This window comes from Haliotis cracherodii, unplaced genomic scaffold, assembly GCF_022045235.1.
Source record: "Haliotis cracherodii isolate W230 unplaced genomic scaffold, xgHalCrac1.p SCAF_15, whole genome shotgun sequence".
Classification (NCBI taxonomy): domain Eukaryota; kingdom Metazoa; phylum Mollusca; class Gastropoda; order Lepetellida; family Haliotidae; genus Haliotis; species Haliotis cracherodii.
This window is the reverse complement of record NW_027266270.1, coordinates 31,208,125-31,233,461: the sequence shown is the minus strand read 5'-3', so window position 1 is coordinate 31,233,461 and position 25,337 is coordinate 31,208,125. Positions and strand designations below refer to the sequence as shown.

The following is a 25,337-nucleotide window of genomic DNA, read 5'->3' as shown; positions in this document are numbered from 1 at the left end:
AGGCAGTAGATAGACTTAGCTCACGCTTGAATAGAGCAAGGTTCATGAGGCTTGTGAGTTGGTCCTCCAGGAATTCTTTAAAGTCAAGCACCAATGTGCGTGCCATGGACAGGAATTTTTTGTTATGTGTGATATATGGACTGTCCATATTTCTTAATCCGACCAGTTGCACATGTCTCAATGGTTGATGCTTCAGGCGTTGTACATTGTGTGGTAAGATTGCCTGTGTTGGAGCTACACTCTCATCGTAAAATGCGAAGTAGGGATTTCTCTTTTTCACAAGTCCTACTTTGTTTCGTGGGCTTGATGTCAAGGCATCTGTCTGGTCTACAGCTCCTGTTAGGAATATCTGTGCCGTGGCTACCACCCCATCGTAAAATGCGACAAATGGACATTCCTTTTCCTCAGGTTCTGTTTTATTCCTTGCGCTGTTGGGAGAGCTCTTCAGATAATCTACATCACCGGGCAAGAATATTACTGCCGTGGCTACGATCCCGTCGTAAAATGCGACAAAGGGGAGTCCGTCTTTCTTGAGTTCAGCCAGATACCGTTGGTTAGAGGGAGGGATCACTACCCGAGATTCAACCTCACCTGGATCCAATGTAGCCAACATTGTTTGGTTATAGGCAGTAGATAGACTTAGCTCATGCTTGAATAGAGCAAGGTTCATGAGGCTTGAGAGTTGGTCCTCCAGGAATTCTTTAAAGTCAAGCACCAATGTGCGTGCCATGGACAGGAATTTTTTGTTATGTGTGATATATGGACTGTCCATATTTCTTAATCCGACCAGTTGCACATGTCTCAATGGTTGATGCTTCAGGCGTTGTACATTGTGTGGTAAGATTGCCTGTGTTGGAGCTACACTCTCATCGTAAAATGCGAAGTAGGGATTTCTCTTTTTCACAAGTCCTACTTTGTTTCGTGGGCTTGATGTCAAGGCATCTGTCTGGTCTACAGCTCCTGGTAGGAATATCTGTGCCGTGGCTACCACCCCATCGTAAAATGCGACAAATGGACATTCCTTTTCCTCAGGTTCTGTCTTATTCCTTGCACTGTTGGGAGGGCTCTTCAGATAATCTACATCACCGGGCAAGAATATTACTGCCGTGGCTACGATCCCGTCGTAAAATGCGACAAAGGGGAGTCCGTCTTTCTTGAGTTCAGCCAGATACCGTTGGTTAGAGGGAGGGATCACTACCCGAGATTCAACCTCACCTGGATCCAATGTGGTCAACATTGTTTGGTTATAGGCAGTAGATAGACTTAGCTCACGTTTGAGTAGATCAAGGTTCATGAGACTTGTGAGTTGGTCCTCCAGGAATTCTTTAAAGTCAAGCACCAATGTGCGTGCCATGGACAGGAATTCTTCGTTATAAATAACAATATCTGCACTTGAGATCTTGAATCCAGTCAGTTGCACATGTCTCAATGGCTGATGCTTCAGGTGTAGTCCATTACGGGGCAAGTTTGCTTGTGCCGTGGCTACCCTACCGTCGTAAAATGCGCCATTGGGACTTTTCTTTCCCACCAGTTCTACATTATTTCGAGCAATGGAGTCCTCCCGATCTACAGCTTTTGGTAAGAATATTACTGCCGTGGATACGTTGCCATCGTAAAATGCGACAAACGGACTTACTTCAGCCCCGCTCCAAAAGTGGAGTGAAGGCGATGTGTCGATTCCGACGATTTCAATCTTCATCATGCGATGCCAGAGAACGTCTTGTTCGCAGAAAGTCCGCATCAACAATGGCGTGACGTCACAAACGTATCCAAGTATGGCTCATTGCGTTTCAATCACGTTACACGAGATTTTGGAAATACTTTCCATGAAAACAGTGAATTTAACGAAAGGGGTGAAATGTACGACCGGAAAACACGGCTATCCATTGATATCTACGCGTAGCATAGGCAACAATGTTCTAATTAATGGCCAAAAGTTTCTCGGAGTGAGATACTTATTACGTCATAAAGTTATGACGTCACTGTGCAGTGACGCCATAGTCGCGGAAAGCCCACGCCGTATCGTTAAACTAGATCCACAGTTGGTTCGCGCAGATGGTTTAGCGCTTTTTGTCTGTAACCGCTGTCGGGTAGACAGGATCCCAGTCCGGCAGACCTTATCAGCAGTGGTGAACATTTTACCACAGCCACGAGGTCAATTTCAAATCACCTTTCTCTTGTTTTTAAACAAACGCGTACTGTACTGAAGACAGATATTCATATTAGGTTATTTGTTTTGTTTGTTTGTTTGTTTGTTGTTCAACGCCGCACTCAGCACATCCCAGCTTATGTGACGGCGGTCTGTAAAAAATGGAGTCTGGACCAGACAATCCCGTGATTGATATCATGAGCATCGATCCACGCAATGGGGATCGATGACATGCTTCAACCAAGTCAGCGAGCCTGACCACCCGATCTTGTTAGTCGCCTCTTACGACACGCATAGTCGCTTTCACGGCAAGCATGCATGGGTTGCTGAAGACCTATTCTACCCCGGATCTTCACGGGTCTCATATTTGATTAAGTAATAAATGTTTGTGACGGTGACTTTAGTCAGTCTAGGGGCGGTCGGGTAGCCTAGTGGTTATAGCGTTCGCTCGTCACGCCGAAGACCCGGGTTCGATTCCCGACATGGGTACAATGTGTGAAGCCCATTTGTGGTGTCCCCCGCCGTGATATTGCTGGAATATTGCTAAAAGCGGCGTAAAACCATACTCACTCACTCACTTGAGTCAGTCTATGAGTTGTTCAATGGGTTGGAGCTTGCTTTAATCGCTTCATGGAACGAAATCTGACGGAGGCCATTGTAAACACAAATCAGAAAAACCAGATCTATTCTACAGCCTCTGCAAAAATAAAGCGTTTCCTCGCAAAAAAAACCGCGCTCCCTCACTAATACCAGGGAACGGGAAACTACGGAAACATGTGACCGCCTTCTTTCAGGTTACGGAAAGGGGCGAGTGGTGACGAATGCTATGGAAAGTGTAGCGAGGAAACGCCGCAGGATAGCGATGGAACGCGATAGTTTAGTGAGAAAAGCAATGGGGAGTTGAACAACTGGATCAAGCGACAGTAAAAGATTATTTATGTGCACGTGATCCTGTCAGTGGAGTCATGTGATAGACAAGATGGCGGCTTCCGCAACGGCAAGCATTACATTCTGCCTGATCCTGCAGGTCATGTTGATCTCGGTCCATGGGAAGTCTCCGAATATTGTGTTTGTCTTGACGGATGATCAAGATGTTGCGCTAGGTGGACAGGTTTGTGTGACACTGCTTTTTGTGGGATGCATTCACCAGTAGCTATGCACGTTTCAGCGACACATTGCCATTGGTTAGCAGTAACATATATATTTCACATCACAACTTGAAAAGGTTTGATGCGATGCATCAACACGCGCAAACTCTTTTTTCGTCAAATAATATCTACAATAAAATATTTTTTTCAAAAATATTTTATCAATGCAAGCACAACTCAACACAATCATCATGTTTGACTACTATGCTTTGATTGGTTGCTTTCTTGTTTAACGCCGCACTCTGCAATATTCCAGCTGTATGACGGCGGTCTGTAAATAATCGAGTCTGGACCAGACAATCCAGTGATTAATATAATGAGCATCGATCCATGCAATTGGGATCGACGACATGCATCAACCAAGTCAGCGAGCCTGACCACCCGACCCCGTTAGTCGCCTTGACTACTATGCGATTACCACCCTTACATACTGAACTTGATAACAATATCTTTCCACAGTAAATGAGCACATTAGCCTATTCAGGCTGACACTAGGTCAAGCTGCATACCACTTTTGAGGCTATCCATATTTGTCTTTGTGTTTTTCATCACCAATCGCAACCATTAAAAGAGCGAAACAAATAAAAAAATACTAATTACAAGATAACTTTAATCCTGAAGATAAACATGGCGCAAAGACATTTGTAGCATACCTGCCTATTTGATTCAAACAATTTGAGCTAGGTATTCCAATAAGTCTATCTGATTTTTGTCCCTCGTAAATGAAGATAAACAGCGAGTTCCGAATGCAAACAAATAAAGACGCTCTTTCATATTGTTGTGTTTCAAGTTCCATGACATCTACACCCAAAAAGTGTACTATTGAGGGTATATTTGTGTTATGTGGGAGGTTTTTTTTACTTTGAGTAAAAGATCTCATATTCACATGATTAATAATATTGTTTTTTTTATTAATTGTTTTCAATTCCAGACACCTATGGTAAAAACAAAGAAATTAGTCGGAGACCAAGGAATTATTTTTAACAACATGGTAAGTAATTGTTTCAAACAAAATGTATTTTCTCTGATCTAGGCCAATTTATTTTCTTATGTTACATCCAAGTCCACTTAAATTTTGCAAATATTTGTTTATATAAATTCATCATTATTTAACTTCCCATACTCCATCCCTATCAGAACTGCTCTGTTATGTTCATACATTCTTCCCTTACCCTCAGTTTGTGACAAGTCCGCTGTGCTGCCCAAGTCGTTCCAGCATCTTCACAGGAAAATTTGTCCACAACCATGGCGCCCAGAACAACAGCATCAGTGGTGGCTGCAGCAGCACGAAGTGGCAAACCACTCAGGAGACTACAGCGTTCCCAACACACTTTAGTCAGCAAGGATACACCAGTTTCTTTGCGGGAAAGTATCTAAATGCTGTGAGTATTTACCAGATTGTAGGTGTCTTATCAATAAACTTATGAGTTTTACTGACTAGGATAAGAAAACTCAAAACTCTATAATATGATTGATCACAAATTTGTTGTAAATGTATAACGTGTATGCTGAAATGCTGTTTGGTGTATAACCAAAACAAAAATTCTTATTATAAAAGTTAAAAAAGCATGTCAGATAATAGACTCGTTCTTCATCCCACTAGGATGGAATGCAACTTCACCTCAAACACATCACCCCAAAACATGTCACACCCGAAAGAGACAAATATGACTCGGGTTCGCATTCCAGTGCATTCCTTTGTAGGCGCTTTACACTGCATTGCCATGAATAGCATTGGCCTAGTGAAGCACAATTACGATGCAAAAAGCACACTTGAGAGTAGAATTTTCCAGGGAAATTGGGTAAAAACTCATTATTTTGTTCAAAATTTGGATTTTTGGATTTTTAGTTCATATTTTCTTAATTTCAGAGTTATTTTGACATTGTATTTTGAGATTCCATTTAATACAATAATATAAAATAAAGCATTAAACCCCTCTCTATTTACTGGTGTGATACACGTTACTTCTACAAAGCCATATAATGAATTATATATACTACTACCATGGATTGGGAAAGTTTTAGTTCCTTGTAGGGAATTTTTAATGACATATACTGCAGACTTGGGGCCGAATATCTGCCCCTGAGGAGGTCTAGATAAATCTCTGATAGCGTGTCGAGGTTGTGGGATAGAATCTCAAGTTTGTGTTGTTTGATGGCAACTGGGTGTCAACCAGGGGTGAAGACATTTTCCAAAACTGCTCAGAGTTGCCTTTTGAGAGACCGATGCATCGTGTTTATGTAGGGTACATGGAACAGAATAGCATTCTTACAGGCTCCTTTGCCTTTAGTGAGATAGAGGGCTTCCTTTTCCCTGCTCAGCACCAGCCTCTTCCAACTTGTAATACCCAAAAGGTTTATTTTCAGGAAAATAGAAACATTTAATGTAGATTGTGCGACACCTTAGTGGATGCCATGCACGAGACACTGAGTGATTTTCTTTGTAGGTAGTTGTAAAGACAAAATAAAATGACGCAATGTTGATGGTTGGGATGAAAATCTAATAGTTTATTATGGCCTTAATAAGAGGTTCATACAGGCTTGAAAAGGCCTTGAATTTTAGTGTTCAATATCTGTTTGAACTTTGATATAAATATTCTATGTTATTTCTGTGGATTCAGTGTAAGAAAAAGTTTATATATAAGAAAGAATATAACAATCTTATTAACCATCACATTTTTTTAAAGTCTTCAATAAATCCTCCAAATATTTACCAAGGACAAAAGTGGTGTGGTTGTGATAATGTAAAAAACTATGAGCTGTTTGTTTTTCAGTACGGACTGAAGCCTGCAGGCGGGGTGCAGCATGTCCCTCCTGGATGGGACTGGTGGAATGGTCTGGTATGTGACTGTTTGTTTGTTTGTTTGTTTGTTTGTCCCACCTGATGCATTTGGTGACCTATTATAGGCTGCTGGGGACCAGTTCTAACCCAGAATCCCCACGATACAACCAGCATAGGTTGCTGGGGACCAGTTCTAACCCGGAATCCTCACAGTACAACCAGCATAGGCTGGTGGAGACCAGTTCTAACCTGGAATCCTCACAGTACAACCAGCATAGGCTGCTGGAGACCAGTTCTAACCTGGAATCCCTATGGTACAACCAACATATGTTGCTGGGGACCAGTTCTAACCCGTAATCCCCACGATACAACCAGCATAGGCTGATGGAGACCAGTTCTAACCTGGAATCCCTATGGTACAACCAGCATAGGTTGCTGGGGACCAGTTCTAACCTGGAATCCTCACGGTACAACCAGCATAGGCTGCTGGGGACCAGTTCTAACCTGGAATCCCCATGGTACAACCAGCATAGGTTGCTGGGGACCAGTTCTAACCTGGAATCCCCACGGTACAAACAGCATAGGTTGCTGGGGACCAGTTCTAACCTGGAATCCTCACAGGATGGAATGCAAAGTTAGGGGTGTGACTCCCTCCAGTGTACTGCAGAAATAATCTCAATCTCAAAAGTAACCGTGATCATATTAACAAGGGAAAGAAAGTAATTGTTTTTTTCAAATGTGGCACAGGGCTCTCATAAGGATGTTAGGTGTACCCACTGGAATTACAGTATGTCAACTAGAACAATAATTTTGATCCATCATCAAACTCGGTTAATGTCATTTCAATATTTTCCCCAAGGCCATATAAAACCCATTTGTAATTTTCAATGAGATTGATGATACCTTTGATAATATACGTTGTGACAAGTCTCTAAATGTGTCCCTCAGGCTTAGGGAACTTAGTTTAACTGTGAGATAACAATTTGAGCAATGCCATCAGCCTTAAAATACAAGGAATTTTGAGTTATTGTCAGTTATCATGAATGCATATGGCGTCATCCATTGTTTCATGATGAAATGGCATTCCAGCGTGACATCATGTGAAGGTTCACATTGGGAGAGAGTGCTATGGATTGGCTAATTCACAATGCTGTAAATCTGAAAACACAGAATCCTTATTGACTTTCTAAATGACAGACTCTTTATCTCCTTTATTCCAGGGGGGCACTGGTGGCCCAGTCGTCTAAGGCGCCGCGATTCACTGTGCAGAGTTGCGTCCCTTGGGCGTGCCAGAAACCTATGTTTGTGGGTTCGAATCCCGGTTCGCCCCGATTATGTTTCTAGGTTTGTCAGCACCATACCCGTGCTCGTGGGTTTCACTGAAGTGGTAAACTTCTGAGACCTGCATCACTTCGGGAATTCCTCCCACATTAAACTGACACCCCGCGATATAACTGGAAAACTGTTAAAAGTGGCGTTAAACCCAACTCACTCACTCACTCACTCACTCCTTATTCCAGGTGGGGAACTCTGTGTACTACAACTACACGCTGTCAATAAATGGCACTGCCCAGGACCATGGACAGAGCTATAAGAGTGACTACCTCACTGATCTCATTGTAAGTATACCTGAGGCCAACCTACCGTATTCGATATAACAAGCGCCCCGCTCTAATGAGCACCTCAATAAATGGTACTGCCCAGGACCACGGACAGAGCTATAAGAGTGACTACCTCACTGATCTCATTGTACGTATTCCTGAGGCCAACCTACCGTATTCGATATAACAAGCGCCCCGCTCTATTGAGCACCTCAATAAATGGTACTGCCCAGGACCACGGACAGAGCTATAAGAGTGACTACCTCACTGATCTCATTGTAAGTATACCGAAGGCCAACCTACTGTATTCGATATAACAAGTGCCCCGCTCTATTGAGCACCTCAATAAATGGTACTGCCCAGGACCACATATAACAAGCGCCCCGCTCTAATGAGCACCTCAATAAATGGTACAGCCCAGGACCACATATAACAAGCGCCCCGCTCTAATGAGCACCTCAATAAATGGTACTGCCCAGGACCACGGACAGAGCTATACCTCACTGATCTCATAAGTATACCTGAGGCCAACTTACCGTATTGAATGTAATAAGGGCCCCACTCTAATAAACACCCACGGCAATATTTGCTAATATATTGGCTAGTGAACAATCCAAATTAACACCCCTTCTGAATGATCAATGTACACAAAGACTTATTTATTTGTGTATAATACACACTCATGTGTTATATGCACCCTTAATTATGGGCAATTAAATTCTAGAAAAATATATCTGTCGTATATACACATTTCAGGCTGTCAGCATAAACCAAGTAATTTACGATCTTTCAACTTCACCAAAATAATATTCTAATAAGAGACGCCTATTTCTAATTTTGAGTGCACCTTGGGAGCTTATTACGTTGAATATGGTAAACGCTATTTGCATTGGTATCTGCAATGGTCCTCCCTTGTTTAAGCTGTGAATTATGTGATTGTATTCTATTATGACAAACACTCTGGACCCATAGCATACCCTTTAACAACAGATATTTTATGTTGATAAGAATATTTTTGGGCCATGCTTTCAACCAAAGTTGTTTTATGGATGTGCCACCCCTAAAAGTTCATTCAGGGTTCATCTGACATGACCTCCTATGGAGGTGTCCTCACCTTGATGTACATGTAGACAGGTATATATCAGAGTAAATGATCTGATTTCAATGAGATTGCATAAAATTAAGGATTGTGTTGCGAGTAAATTAATTCATTATTATCCCATGCCACAAAGTGGAAGGGGGATATAAGGTATGGGTGCCTTTTGTTCGTCCATCTTTCCTACTGTCCGTCCATCCATCCATCTTTCCTACCGTCACGTTTCGTTTTGTTTCTGGAGTAGAACTAAAAAAACATGAGAGGTATCTGAACCAAACTTGGCACATGGATAGGTCTAGTGGTTAACTGGTGCCTTTTAATAGCTTGAGATTTTTCAAAATTTATTTTTCGAGTTTCCTTGGCAACAACTTTGACATAGACTAAAAATGGCAGTAGTGCTCCTTTCGAGATCAGATCTTGAAAACTGTACAATATTTCTTCACCAAACTTGGCACATAGATAGATCTAGTGGTTAACATGTGCCTTTTGATAGTTTGGAATTTTTGAAAAATTTGTGTTTCGAGTTTCCATAGCAAAGACTTTAACTTAGACTGAAAGTGATGGTAGTGCTCGTATCTTGAGCAGATCTTGAAAAACGTAAAAATGTCTTGCCTTGCACACAACCGGACATGTCATATTGGCAGGGGATATGAGTATTTCATGCTTGTTTCATGAGGGACAGAGTTTGAAAAACATTGTATGACACCATTTGACACACCATTTACAAAGCATGAGCCACTTTGCGAACAATGAAAGCCATGTAATATCAGAATGTAGCAAAAATTGTGGAAATTACTGAAAATAACCAAACATATTCACTGACCCTGCTGGTAAAAAGTATGGAGATAAAGAACAGAAAAAATAACTGATTTCCACAGTTCAGGACTTTTTACAAAAGAAATCTGTGAACCAAGAGGTGGCCTTATTTATTCTTCAGCATAGACAAGCAATGGGATTCCTACAGGAGCAAGACAAGGACTCAAAGCCATTCTTTATGATGATGTCGACCCCTGCCTGCCACGGCCCCTTCACCCCCGCCCCCCAATACAGCCAGAACTTCTCCAATCTCACCGCCCCCAGGAATGGCAGTTTCAACAAACATGGAAACGTAAGGCAGCAAGATGATTAGCTGAGGTTACTATGGTCGCCGTAGCCCCTCATTCTTCTACCCGTGAAGATCCAGGGTAGAATAGGTCTTCAGCAACACATGCTTGCAGTAAAAGGCGACTATGCTTGTCGTAACAGGCAACTAATGGGATCGGGTGGTCAGGCTCGCTGACATGGTTGATGCATGTCAATGTATCCCAATTGCGTGGATTGATGCTCATGATATCAATCACTGGATTGTCTAGTTCAGACTCGATTATTTACAGATCGCCATCATGTACCTGGAATATTGCTGAGTGGGACGTTAAACAACCAACCAACCAAATCCTTGTATCATTTATATAAATGTTTTCTTCCTTAATCAAATATATGGGCTTTTATTTGCCATCTTGTTTTGGCCTGTTTTGGGTTTTAATCTTTAATCCTTATTCAAAGTTTACTTTCGAAGAATATAAAGTATGCATATTTGGAGGTAAGTGTTTGAAGAAAGGATGGGTATCTCGATGTTTAGGCTATGTGAAGAGTCTGTCACTGTGAGGAGCTTGAGGGTCTGGCAATCTCCTTCCCAGTGTGTGACACCGTCGTTAACCTCCTGGTATAGAGAGCTCTGTGAAGGGGCTGTCACGGTGAGGAGCTTGGGGGGTCTGGCAAGCTTCTTCCCAGTGTGTGACACCGTCGTTAACCTCCTGGTATAGAGAGCTCTGTAAAGGGGCTGTCACGGTGAGGAACTTTGGGGTCTGGCAAGCTCCTTCCAAGTGTGTGCCACCTTCGTTAACCTCCCAGTATAAAGAGCTATGGGAACAGGCTATCCCTGTGAGGAGCTTGGCGGTCTTGTAGCAAAGGGACATAACCCTGCACAGCAAGTTTTGAAATGTTAGAACACAGGGCTCCGTTACACAAAGCGACCTTAGCGCTAAGGTGAGTGTAACTCCCATTATTTGATGTTAGGCTTATGATCATCATAGTGCTAAGATATCAGTGGAACAGAGCCCTGGATCACATGAGATACGATGAAGGCAGTGAAATCTCATAAGAAATGTAATATAATCAGCGTCTGTAAACAAATAAGTCATGGTACTCAGAGGGCTTACTTATGCCAGTTCATCTTCAGATATGATAAACATCTGATCAACTTTGTTCTGTTTTATTACAGAACAAGCACTGGCTTATTGAGCAGGCCAAAACACCAATGCCCAATGACACTATTGCCAACATCGACAATGTATTCCGAAATAGGTAAGCCCCATCAGCGCCAATATATCAAAAACCCGACTCTCCAATTCACATGAGTTTACTCAGATGGGAGACAAAAATACCAAACTGGGATTACAGTAGAAACGAAATGCGAATTATGCGAAAAGAATACAAACGAAATGTGTTTCAAATACGATGAAGAAAAAAGAGAAAATAAACATAGTGGCGCAGCATATATTCAGCATCATAATGTAATAACATCTACCGCTGATTGATACGGGTAACAAAATTCCCAAATCTGATAAATACTGGTACAGAGGATATTATTCACAAGTATGAAGAAAATGTATTGCGTTCTGTTAGTCATTGGTGAGCACATTGCCTACTTCCTACTCAATATATAATTAGTACTGAGCTATTACTGTGGAACCGCCTCCGTGGTCTAGTGGTAGAGCGTCCGCCCGGAGAGCGGAATGTCTGGGGTTCGATCCCCGGCCGCGTCATACCAAAAGCCGTTAAAAGATGGTACTTGTTGTTACCCTGTCTGGCGCTCGGCATTAAGGGGCTAAAACAAGGACTGGTCGGCTCGGAGTCAGTATACTGTGTCTGAGTGGGTTATTCATGTTAAACTGCGGCATGATATCCCAGTGGGCTAGCACTATAAATCGGCATCAGTCAGGACTAGTACAAGCAGCCACACAAACACACACACGTACATGCACGTCGCTATATAAGTGCAATAATCTTGGACGCGACGTTAAACCCAATTTCACCTCACCTATGACTGTGGAATATATGTATTACAGAAACCAAAACCAGTCTAAAAACACAAGTCCAAATCAGTTTCACAGAAAAAGATTTTAGAGGAAAGATATGTATCGTGTAATGAGAGTGTCTGCCCAGAGAGCGGAAGGTCTGGGATTCGATCCCTGACCGCGTCATACCAAAAGACGTTTAAAGATGGTACTTGTTGTTACCCTGTCTGGCGCTCGGCATTAAGGGGCTAAAACAAGGACTGGTTGGCTCGGAGTCAGTATACTGTGTCTGAGTGGGGTATTCATGTTAAACTGCGGCATGGTATCTCAGTGAGCTAGCACTATAAATCGGCATCAGTCTGGACTAGTACAAACAGCCACACAAACACAAACACATACACATACATGCACGTCGCTATATAAGTGCAATAATCATGGATGTGACGTTAAACCCCATTTCACCTCAGCTCTATCAGATTTCATAGACTATATGTTAGTCTTGTACAGATTTGTGTTTTTATTGTTTTCCCGTCCTCTACACAGGTGGAGGACATTGTTGTCAGTTGATGACATGGTGGAGGACGTGGTCAACACGTTGGACAAGAAAGGACTGTTGGACAACACCTTTGTCTTTTTTTCTTCAGACAATGGCTTCCATCTTGGTAAGAAAACTCAAATTATCTATTTCAGTCAAATAATTACTAAAGTAACTATTCGTCCTTGTAATGAGTTAGTTCTTAAATAGCACTTCATATTGTCAACTTTCTTTGGTCTTGTTCAACCATTTCTTAAATTCTGGAACAGGTGCTCTCGAGAACTGAGGTAACCGCCTGCAGAGTTGCTCCCCTTGATCTGCTGGTTATAAGTTTGAATACAAGATTCTTCCCTGTTATGATCCTTGGTCTGGCAGCAACAAACCATTGCTTGTGGGTTCCATCAAAGGCACACGTGAAGATCCGTGGTAGAATAGCAACCCATGCTTGCCCTAAAAGGTGACTATGCTTGTTGTAAGAGACGACTAACAAGATTGGGTGGTCAGGCTCGCTGACTTGGTTGATGCATGTCATGGTATCCCAATTGTGTAGATCGATGCTCATGATGTGATTCACTGGATTATCTGGTCCAGACTCAATGATTTACAGACTGCTGTCATATAGCTGGAATATTGCTGAGTGCAGTGTTAAACAACAAACAAACAAATCCATCAAAGGTATTAATGTACATGACTTTTGTCACTTATAGAACCTGAAGTGGTGATATGCTCAAAACCATCTTCCCGTATCAAGGGAGGTAATTGACTATAAAAGTCCAGTTTCCATCCTTCCCGAACAAGTCTGTAATTTCGTAGCTCGATTGTAGCGCCACCTAATATGAGTTATGTCTCTTCTATGTCCCACCTATGGACCAATCCGATTCCCCCTCTCCTTTCACTTGCATTTGCTTCAAACAAAATGGTGGCACCCAGTCTAGATGATCTTATCTTTAATCAAGTTCTATATTGTAATAAAACAGGTCTAATGAAAAGATTTGGAAAATATCTGTCAATGCCCATTTGGTGATACACATGCTTTGGGAATCCTGCAGACGATTGAAATCTGCACAGCAGACAAAATGTTGTACATGAACTGGGTGCCAATTTTGTTGCATGATTTTGATTGGACTATGTATAGACTCATTCGTCCAGACAATATACAACTCCAAAATTCTGGGCTAGTTCGGCAAGGGTAGATACTGGACTCATTTACTCGGAGAAATGATTGTAAACTCACTCACTCACACACACACTGTTTCCTGTGCAGGGCAGTTTTCAATGCCAGAGGACAAACGACAGTTCTATGACTTTGACATCCGTGTTCCACTCATGGTGCGAGGTCCAGGGGTCAAAGCTGGTCAAGTCAGAGACGTAAGTCACGCCTATCAATAACATAATGAGCTTTTAATTTTATGGTCGCGAAAATTGGTGTGGGAATTAATTCCAGAGGCAGATCTACAACCCAAGTTGCAAAGTCAACAAACCACACACATACACACACATCAGTGGTTGAAATTAAGCATGAGAGTCAAGGGGTCCCCAGATTCAAATAATATAGCAGAAAATCTCATGTACTCAGGACTCTTTAATTCCAAACATGGAGGCACGGGTGGCCCTGTCGTCTAAGACGCCGCGATTCGCTGTGCAGAGTTGCATCCCTTGGGCACGTCAGAAACCTATGATTGTGGGTTCGATTCCTGTTTCGCCCCGATTATATTTCTAGGTTTGTCAGCACCATACCTGTGCTCATGGGTTTCACCAAAGTGGTAAACGTCTGGGACCTGCATCACTTCGGGCTTTCCTCCCACATTAAGCTGACATTACTGGAATACTGTTAAAAGCGGCGTTAAAACCCAACTCACTCCAAACACTGCAAACACACATCCCTAAGCCAGATCACTTTTATTTCTTTTATAGATTTGTTACTTGTACCAAAAAGCATGAAAATGAAAAAAAATTGTTTGTGTTGGGGTCATTTTTAGGTTAATTTGCTAAATTTAAGTCTTTTACTATAGAATTTGTTAGAGAATTTGGATCAGTGTTCAAAGCTTTTTTCAGTGCCACATAGGACAGCCAGCCAAATGAGCTTGTACAATCTGTAGTGGGCATGGTTGGCTCAGTTGTCTATGTTGCCACAATTCACAGAGTTGTGTCCTTAGTCGTGCCAGCATCGTCATCATCCTCGTTATTATTTTTGGTTATACTGTCCCCATGCTCTTGGGTTTCACCAAAGTGGTGACCGTCTTAGACCTGCCTTGGCTTTCAAGGATTTATTGAGACCTGCTCAGTGGCCGATAATTGGCTCCAAGTCTGGGGCAAATGTTAGTAAAAATCCCCATGTTGGAATTACAAAAATCCCAATTCATGTTAATATATGGAACTAATAACTAATTTCATATTTCATGGCTGTGTAGAGATAACCTATATTTTACAGATAACCAATAAAGAGGAAGAGATTTTTAATTCTTAGTTTTAAATTATTGCTTTGAATACAGCCTCCAAATACATTGTTAAAATACATCTCTGAATTTAAGAAAGTAAGAACTTAAGACAGTCCCAATTTTGAACAAAATAACTTACCCGGGCATTCTGAGGGAATAACTCCTTTACGGGTTCACACGAGAAAAGTCGAACCTATATTTATAACAGAGTGACACCGTTAGAGGTTTATGATGCCAGTACCCAACAGCCATGGTCGTCCATTTGTTTCAGGAAGTGGTTCTCAACATAGACTTGGCCCCGACATTTATCGAGCTGACCGGCAGCAAAGTTCCCGATGATGTTGACGGCTTGTCTCTTCTTCAACTTTTGGAAAAACCGACGAACAAGTCCGACCCGACCTTCAGGACCAAGTTCCTCGTTGAACATGATGGGGAGTCAAAATCTGAAATACCAAACTGTCCGCAGTTCAAAGATCAAGGTCTCTCAGTAAGTAGCAATGATGCTGAAGTGATGAGCATCTTCTTCAAGATGGCCTCCAAGATGTGATCAAGACCAACTCCCTCAAAACAATCTCAGTGCTAAAGCTGTTACTTAATATAGACTTACAATAGTTATAGCACTGAGATTCATTTTTTTCATTTTGGTCCTAGAACAGGTGCTTGGCAGTGTGAGATTCAATACACTGGGTGGTCCGTCACAGTTCCATCATGTATGTCCTTGGGAACAGGTGCTTGGCAGTGTGAGAATCACTGGGTTGTCCATCACGGTTCCATCATGTGGGTCCTAGGGAACAGGTGCTTGGCAGTGTGAGATTCAATACACTGGGTGGTCCATCACAGTTCCATCATGTGGGTCCTAGGGAACAGGTGCTTGGCAGTGTGAGATTCAATACACTGGGTGGTCCATCACGGTTCCATCATGTGGGTCCTAGGGAACAGGTACTTGGCAGTGTGAGATTCAATACACTGGGTGGTCCATCACGGTTCCATCATGTGGGTCCTAGGGAACAGGTACTTGGCAGTGTGAGATTCAATACACTGGGTTGTCCATCACAGATTCATCATGTGAGTCATAGGGAACAGGTGCTTGGCAGTGTGAAATTCAATACACTTGGTGGTCCATCACAGATCCATCATGTGGGTCCTAGGAACAGGTACTTGGCAGTGTGAGATTCAATACACTGGGTGGTCCATCACAGATCCATCATGTGGGTCCTAGGGAACAGGTGCTTGGCAGTGTGAGATTCAATACACTGGGTGGTCCATCACAGATCCATCATGTGGGTCCTAGGGAACAGGTACTTGGCAGTGTAAGATTCAATACACTGGGTGGTCCATCACAGGTCCATCATGTGGGTCCTAGGAACAGGTATGCACTCAACATGGAACAGCATGTGACACCTAAACATGTCAACACAGCCTCCATTCTACTTCCTTCCTATGGTCTTCAATTGGTTCTGATTATATTTATTCTAGTTCTAGGTAACATTTTTGGATTTCCCTTTTCTCATGTTTCACAGGACAGAGAAATATATACCATAATGTCTATTTGTTTATGAAATATATGGAAACTGAAATCTGATGATGTTGTTGCCGCAGGTATGCAGCCACCACTGCGTGTGTGAGGACTCCACAAACAACACGTACGCCTGCGTGGTGGAGACGTTACGGACCCAGCACTACAAGTATTGTCAGATGCAGGACTCGGCGGTAGGTATACCTGGTATACTGGCCACATCTCCCACATGATATTTCCTCATGGCCATTAACTCCTGTCAGTTTTGCCAGTCATTGTGATATTTCGCCTTTTCATGTTCTTTTTGGAACAGTGGTCCAAATACATATGAAATATCTTCAGAAGCATCTACTGGTATTTTCCATGGAGAATTTTTATAAATGTGACAGGAATTTTAATTTTATTTATAGCATTTACATGAGAACAAGGACATTTTATGACTTTCATAATTGTTTCCCTTGAGCATATTGAGCACTCGAAAACATTCCATATTTTCTTCTTATTTTTTACTATCGGGGCGGTCGGGTAGCCTAGTGGTTAAAGTATTCGCTTTTTACATCAAAGCCCTGGTTTGATTCCCGACATGGGTACAATGTGTGAAGCCCAATACTGGTGTCCCCCACTGTGATATTGCTGGAATATTGCTAAAAGCAGCATTAAACTATACTCACTCACTCAGGAGAAGGCCTCGTCAAAGTGTCATTTGTGACACCCTTTTTTTACTCTCCGCCTGCTTTTAGACATTTATAAAACATTTCCCGTGAAACAAGTAATTAATTTCATCTGGCCTTAGTATGTCCTGCAAAAAAGTCTTAGCTGTTATATTGAGACAATTCATATATGGAATTTGTGATAATGTGACAGGAATATTAATATTTTTATAGGATTTACAGGCCATTGAACTTACTTTTCTGAGTCAGGCAGGGAAACAATTTCTGATTTATTTCCTTAAGTGTAACTATGAGACTGTAAAAAAATATGCTTTGAAGCGGAATTTTATTCTTTTTCCACATTCTAGATTTTTGGGATCAGCAGATTTGAAACAAAGTATTTATGAATGAAATACCTTGGAGCCCTAAATATTCATGAAATTTTTTTATAACAATTTAGACTGAGGCAAGACCAAATTATTTACTTGTTTTACGGAACCCACTGATTGAGTTTTTTTCGAAATTGTGAAAAAAGGCACTTGTGTTCACACTGGAAAAATACATGTAAATAATACAATTCACCCTGATGTTTTGTATGTCAATTATGGGAAGCTACTCTAAATTCAATTCATTACTGTTGTCGAGATGAAAGCCTGTATAGCCATTGGCTAATTCTTTACCAACAGCCGGAACACTTGTAATGGCTGTAAACACAGTGGACCAAAAGAATGAAAATCATGCGCTTAGGTTTGTGGGATTGTTGAAGGTGATGTGAGACATTAAAGTGTAATGGAAACGGCTCCTGTCTACAATCATACTCTCTTATCACCTGATACCATCTGATTTTCATGATTACAGAACTTTGTGGAAGTGTATGATCTGGTGAAGGATCCAGCAGAGTTGAACAACATCGTGAAGTCAGCCGCGCCTAGCCTCATTTCACAATTCAGCGCCGATCTTGCCCGCATGTCTGAGTGCAAGGGAAAAGACTGTCGCAAGCTGCAGAAGACTTGACCTCCCATCCTGTCACATCATCTTCATCTCATTATCAGCCTCCAATCATGATTCTTAGCCAATGAAATATGAGCACATATCAAATATTAATACTGTATTGAAGTGCTGGGGCGGTCGGGTAGCCTAGTGGTTAAAGTGTTTGCTCGTCACGCCGAAGACCCGGGTTCGATTCCCGACATGGGTACAATGTGTGAAGCCCATTTGTGGTGTCCCCCGCCGTGATATTGCTTGAATATTGCTTAAAGCAGCGTACAACCATACTCACTCACTCACTATTGAAGTGCTATATTACTCACCTTTCCCAAAGTGTGTAGATCACTTCATCAATAACAGCATTATCTTTAAAATGCCACACCTTCAATTTCTTCAAAAAAGCCTGATTTGTTGGTGGAGCTGAATCTGTACTTCAAAATGGCCACCAGACAGTTGTATTTGATTTTCCCCAAAAATCTGTATCTTTTTTGAAACAAGGTTGTAACTATTACTGTTATGTTTAACATTCTTTCAGTAAAGGATTTCTATTTGAAAACAAATGTAGAATTGTTTCCTTTAAATTCTAGGATAAACTGATAGTGGTTTTTATCTTTTGATCTTTTTTCTGTCAGCATCATACTTGCTCCCAAGCTTCACCAAAGTGGTAAAAAGTTAGGACTTTTGTTGGCTGTCCTTACACCACAAGATGAGAGGTGTCATCCCGTTCAGTCGAATATTTAGTTAAGAATAGAGAAATAGTGGTCGACTGATCATCATTGTATATTCAAGGGAGTTCATTTTATGTTGCCACCCTTCAGTGTTGTTGTCCTGTAGAGTTGTTGGTGAAGTGCTTCCAGAAAAGTGTGTCTGAGGGACCTTCCACCAAAGTTGTAGTGATGTAGTCCATGTATGTCACAACATGTCCTCCCTCAGGACACTCTGCGATGGTGTTGACCGGTAAATGCAATAATGCGGTGCATCAAACTACTTGTCTATACCACTTCTCGTCACTAACCATCAGATGTTCACACTGCAGGAAACTGCTTCTCAAGTAATATGAAAACAGTAAATTGGAGTACTTTCCTTGAAAAGCATACCTGAAGATTCCGGGGAAGAATAGGTCTTCAGTAACCCATGCTTGCCGTAAAAGGCGACTGTGCTTGTTGTAAAAGGCGACTAACGGGATCGGGTGGTCAGGCTCGCTGACTTGGTTGATGGATGTCATTGATCCCAATTGCGTTGATCGATGCTCATGATATCAATCACTGGATTGTCTGGTCCAGACTCGATTATTTACAGACTGCCGTCATATAGCTGGAGTATTGCTGAGTGCGGCGTTAAACAACAAACCAACCAACCAATTAAAAGCATACCTGAAAAAGATGTGGCAATAACCCAAGCTAATATGTTAATACTATAGGAATCTGATTCTCAAACTAAATGAAAGCAATAATTGCCTTATTCTCCTTCGAAATATGGAGCTTGCATACTCTGACTTGGGCAAGATTGCCAATCACTACTTATTCATATTTAGTTTATTTAATATCGAGCACACAAATAAGGTATTTTACCTAAGGGTAATTGTTAAATTTCCTTATAGAAAATATAGACTGTAATAGAAAATATTTAAAAATCTATACAAAGATGTACTTTCGGTCGCCCATCACCACCCATTCACTATTATGTTCATATTGATAAGTACCTTTATTCTCTAATCAAAGCTTATTCTCCACAGACATGCCTACCTGTAAGACCTCCCACTCACCCCATGTTATTTGTGATCCTTTTATGATGTGTATCCGCAGGGGGATTCCAGGTTGAGTGGGTCCCTATGCTTGGCCTAAGGAGGACTTAATAGACCAGGTGGTCCGGTTTGGTGACTTAGTTGATTCCTTGTCATCAAACTCTAATTTCATGGAATGTTGCTTGTGATATCAAACACTGGTTTGTCTGGTCCGGACTTGATTATTATAAAGCCATCTTTCTACAGCTGGAATATTGCCGAGTGCAGCATTTAATAACAAATAAACGAATCGTGTTGTGTGTCAGTTTCTGTATATATATATGATAACAATCAGTACAGACATGTTCTTTCTTAAGAAAAGTGCCATTGCCAAGAATTTGTAATCATCGTTATTGATTACTTTTTAGTAAACGATTTAGTTACGTAAAATATGAAGTTTATTCAAATCAATTTCTAGTGTATTGTTTATTGATATATTAAAGATTTTGTTTATTTTGTGAGAAAGGTACCAAAAATTAAACTATGCCCACTGCAATGTGTTGTCAAGCCAATGTCATTGTGTGGCTTTCTTGCAAATACTTATTTACTGAAAGGTGTAAATATTGTTTTATTTATTTCATATTCATTAAGGATATGAGTTTTTTGTTCCAAAGTTTTAACTATGTTATGTGATTATGTTCCTAAATATCACTGACAAAAAACTGTGATTAATGACCTATTTTGGATTGACAACATTGTGCTACAATATCAGTATCAGGTGTCTTCAGCAGGTGGAAAGGACTTGAATGTCCAAGACCAAAGGTCAAATGTTTTTTATTGAGCAGTCCACTGTGATGTATACTACTCAAAAGAAGTCTAGGATCACCTGATTCTTTCATATTACTATAGTTAATCTCTCATGTCATGACAGATTTACTTTACCATTATGAAAGAATTGGGTGATCCTTAACTTCTTTTGAGTAGTATATATAGATTTTAACAAGAGTGTGATTGACCAATCAGATGCCTGGAATAAATATGAATTCTGTAATTAAGAGAAATGGTATGTTTTCCATTTTAGGATCCGACCTGGAGGGTTGTGAGATCAAGTGTAATAACTTTTGATATTTGCTTACTAATTAGTTATTCTTAAAGGTAATTGGTTAGTTGAAGCACAATGTATGTGTTGAACCTCACAGTGTCAAGCATCATGTATGTAATTTAACATTCAGAATAATGTTGTGATAAATATTTTAATGATACCTATGTCCAGTATTTTCTAGTCTGGTGTTTTGTAATAACAGGTGTCTTCCTTACAGTGTGGTTGTTGGTCAGTGTGAAACTTGTCAATAGATATTGTGTTTGTTTAATATATGATAGTCAGACCCCTGGTATGCTCTAGACTTCCATTGCACACAGCGATCTTGGCGCTACGACTGTCAAGAGTCAGTGTTGGAGTATGGGTGTCATGACTGTGTTAGCGGTATGACTGTCAAGAGTCAGTGTTATATGCTCTAGAGTTCCATTGCACACAGCCATCTTTGCGCTATGACTGTCGTTAGTCAGTGTTGGAGTATGGGAGTCATGACTGTGTTAGTGGTACGACTGTCAAGAGTCAGTGTTATATGCTCTAGAGTTCCATTGCACACAGAGATCTTTGCGCTACGACTGTCGTTAGTCAGTGTTGGAGTATGGGAGTCATGACTGTGTTAGCGGTATGACTGTCAAGAGTCAGTGTTATATGCTCTAGAGTTCCATTGCACACAGAGATCTTTGCGCTACGACTGTCGTTAGTCAGTGTTGAAGTATGGGAGTCATGACTGTGTTAGCGCTACGACTGTCAAGAGTCAGTGTTATATGCTCTAGTGTTCCATTGCACACAGCGATCTTTGCGCTACGACTGTCGTTAGTCAGTGTTGGAGTATGGGAGTCATGACTGTGTTAGCGGTACGACTGTCAAGAGTCAGTGTTATATGCTCTAGAGTTCCATTGCACACAGCGATCTTTGCGCTACGACTGTCGTTAGTCAGTGTTGGAGTATGGGAGTCATGACTGTGTTAGCGGTATGACTGTCAAGAGTCAGTGTTATATGCTCTAGAGTTCCATTGCACACAGCGATCTTTGCGCTATGACTGTCGTTAGTCAGTGTTGGAGTATGGGAGTCATGACTGTGTTAGCGCTACGACTGTCAAGAGTCAGTGTTATAATTGTGTTAGCCCTGAGATCGCTTTGTGAAACGGAGCCATGACCTGTGGTGAGTTCTCTCAATCTTGGCAGAGAAGTCAGCTGTTATGGACGTCAATTAGTTATCCGGCATCTTCCCGAGGCAAGAGAGTTAACTGACTATAAAAGTCCAGTTTCCACCCTTGCCGAACTAGGCTGGGAATATGCAGTTACATTTTGGCTGGACTAACAAGTCTATGCATAGTCCAATCAAAATCGCGCCCCAAAATCGAAATCCGGTTCGTAAACTGTCATGCAGAGTTCGGTTGATTGCAGGATTTGTAAAGCATGTGCATCGCCAACTCGTTGTCAACAGATATTTTCCAATTCTTTTCATGTTTTTAATCCAGGTGCTCACATGATTTGATGTATTTCGTGATGTAAGATCCGTTTTATCACAATATAGATCTTGATTATCGATCAGATCGTCTTGACTGGGCGCCACCATTTTTTTTGAAACAAATGCATGTTTTGCGAGAGGTGGAATCTGATTGGTACATATGGGAGAGGCATAGAATGGACATTCCCTGGTGGCGCTACGATCGAGCCCAGGAATTCCAGCCTAGTTCGGCAAGGGTGGAAACTGGACTTGTAAAGTCAGTTAACGCCCTTGCCTCAGGAAGATGATATCCGGTGGAGATTGCCAGATCTGTGGCATGTTCCTTGTGTTTGCTACTCTGCCCACATTGTGAGAATGTTTGCCTTTACTTAGGTGGTAAGATCGTGCATCACTTAAATGTGCCCTGCTCTTGATAATAATCCCATCCAACATGATAATACTGAAAATGATCGGTGTCTAAGATTTTTCATTAAAATATACAAAAAGCAAAAGTTGACACAGTGATTCCAACATACAACATTAGGAAAACATGAGAGGTAGGTAATATAATATATATCAATATATAAGTTTAAAGTGTCTTAAGTTATCTCTCTAGGAATTATTTTTATACATCATAACTGTGCTTCCAGACACAAGTATTTTACTCAGTATAAACATTTTATTGACATTTTGTAATGTATGCATTTCTACTTTACATGATCATGTTACTGTGTTGTGTTGTTCTGAAGAAAATATATTTTGGTGAGTGAGTGTGTGAGTGAGTATGGATTAACATTGCCTTGAGCAGTGTTTCGGTTATTTCACATCATGTCAACTTATTATGTTACGGGTCTTGGAGGTTTGTCACTTTGGTGAAACCTATGCTAATAGCTACGGTTCTGACAAACCAAGTAACATGATCAGGCCCATCTGGGATTTTAACCCACGATAAGAGTGCTGAATAACCGCCTGCCTGCTAGCCTGAGACTTGCAAAATTTAGGTCGGGCTAAATATTCTTAAATGTCCCAGACTTGCTGAAATTTTAAGGATGATTTTTATCCACACCACTTAGTTGATCACAATGCAAAAAGTTCTCCCTTTTCAGTACGACCATAACAAATCAAAGTAGTATCCATAATGAATCAAGGTTGCAAGGTTGTGAGATCAGAGTTACCCCCCTTCATAATATTTGACTCCAAGCTCCTTCCTAGTGTGTGACACCTTCATTACACTCTCGGTATGGAGAGCTCCGCGAGCGGGATATCGCTGCGAGGAGCTTGTATTTGACTCATGATTTACCATTTGAGCTTACTTTACTGATACCTTTGCAGAGTGAAATGTCTAAAGGAACTGTGGCTTATTTAAGCTAGTGAAATTTGAAACTGACTAGTAACTTATGTCGAACGAGCAGACGTGGCCAGCAATAATTTTAGACTATTTCACACACTGCCCACAATCATAGGTTTCCGGCACACCTTAGGGACGCAACTCTGCAGTGCCTAGGATAACACAGATATCTTATAGATGAATGGTGCCAGGTTCAGCCTGAATGGGGGAGACAGATGGCCCTGTGGAAGGTGCTGCCACTCACAGTGACGAGTTCTGTCCTATAGCAGTGGTCATGGGTCAAATCCCATACTTTTATTCTTCATCATGTGTTTTAAAGTGCTAATCCACTAAGATACCAAACTGCAGTTTAACATGGATACCCCACTCAGGGTATACCGACTCCGAGCCGACCAGTCTTTGTTTTATCCCTTAATGATTAATGCCAGGCAGGGTAACAAGAAACATCTTTTGGTGTGACATGCCCGGGAATCAAACCACCAACCTCCCTGGACAGATGCTCTATCCACTAGACCACAGAGGCGGTCTCTCCCACAAAAAAGCTGACATGCCGTGATGTAACTGAATCACTGTTACGAAACAGTGTCAATCCCAACTCACTCACTCGGTGTGAATCTGAAGGGATAGTTCGTGCATTAGTTTTTTCAAGAGATTTTGCCTGTTGGATTTGAGTTGAGATATTGTTGTGTTCAAGTTTAATCAGTAATTTGCTTGTCCATTGTGTGTAAATGAATGATTGACACACACAGAATGAACCCAGTGAAGTTAATAATTGAAATATTCCAATGTTGAATATGTGATATCTTTGTCAATAAAGTTGTGTTCAAGTTTAATCAGTAATTTGCTTGTCCATTGTGTGTAAATGAATGATTGACACACACAGAATGAACCCAGTGAAGTTAATAATTGAAATATTCCAATGTTGAATATGTGATATCTTTGTCAATAAAGTTGTTTTTTAAACAACATGTCATTAGTCTCATTATGTGTTTTGTTTGGGCCTTTTGTTAATAACTTGGAGCTTGTGTATCATGTATTTAATTGGGCAAGTTAAAAAGAATGTGCTTATTTCTCATTTTTGCCCGGGTTCGAATCCCGATATGGGTACAATGTGTGAAGCCCATTTCTGGCGTCCCCCACCGTGATATTGCTGGAATATTGCTTAAAGCGGTGTAAAACCAAACTCACTCACCTCTCATTTTTGTTTTTCAAAACTGTCTGGGTTTATTGGGAGGAATTATTTTGCATTTTGTTTGTAGCTTACAAATCTTTTGAAGTAAACTGATTCTCATGTACCATGTGAAATCTTTTGGCCTTGCCCCTGAGGCTCAATGTTGAAACTATAGTGTGTGCATCAGTTGAAATTTGGGTGAGGAAATGGATTCTCTTCCTGAAGGTAAAACTTCAGTATGACACACACACACACACACTCACACAGACACACACACATGTGCATGCACAAACACACACACGCACACACATGTGCATGCACACACACAGAGACACCTGCACGCACACACACACAGACACACATAAGCATGCACACAAAAGCACACACTGAAGATTAATAAACTGGATCCTGTGCTCTGCTCTACCTTCTTAAAAATTTAGATTGAGATTTATTAAGGTGGAGAGACAGTTTTGAGAAGAGTGACAGTTTTCAAAAGCCTGTCAGTTCGATTGATGAATGATCAAAGGAGGGACAATAGGTCAGCGACAATAAGCAGATAACCAAACTGTGTTTTCAATGTAGTGAGATACGTTGC

At 41.2% G+C, this 25,337-nt stretch overlaps 1 protein-coding gene across 1 annotated transcript; it reads left to right on the top strand.

Annotated features, from left to right (window-relative positions):
• Nucleotides 1–3,128: 3,128 nt before the first annotated feature.
• LOC139462047 (N-acetylglucosamine-6-sulfatase-like) lies at nucleotides 3,129–18,125 on the top strand. The gene is made up of 12 exons (XM_071243549.1): nucleotides 3,129–3,260; nucleotides 4,229–4,288; nucleotides 4,476–4,679; nucleotides 6,072–6,137; nucleotides 7,600–7,698; nucleotides 9,714–9,884; nucleotides 11,037–11,119; nucleotides 12,376–12,494; nucleotides 13,632–13,735; nucleotides 15,077–15,292; nucleotides 16,405–16,515; nucleotides 17,830–18,125. Exons 1-12 carry the CDS (start codon nucleotides 3,129–3,131, stop codon nucleotides 17,983–17,985), a joined length of 1,521 nt encoding a protein of 506 aa, XP_071099650.1. The 3' UTR covers nucleotides 17,986–18,125.
• The last annotated feature ends 7,212 nt before the right edge of the window (nucleotides 18,126–25,337 follow it).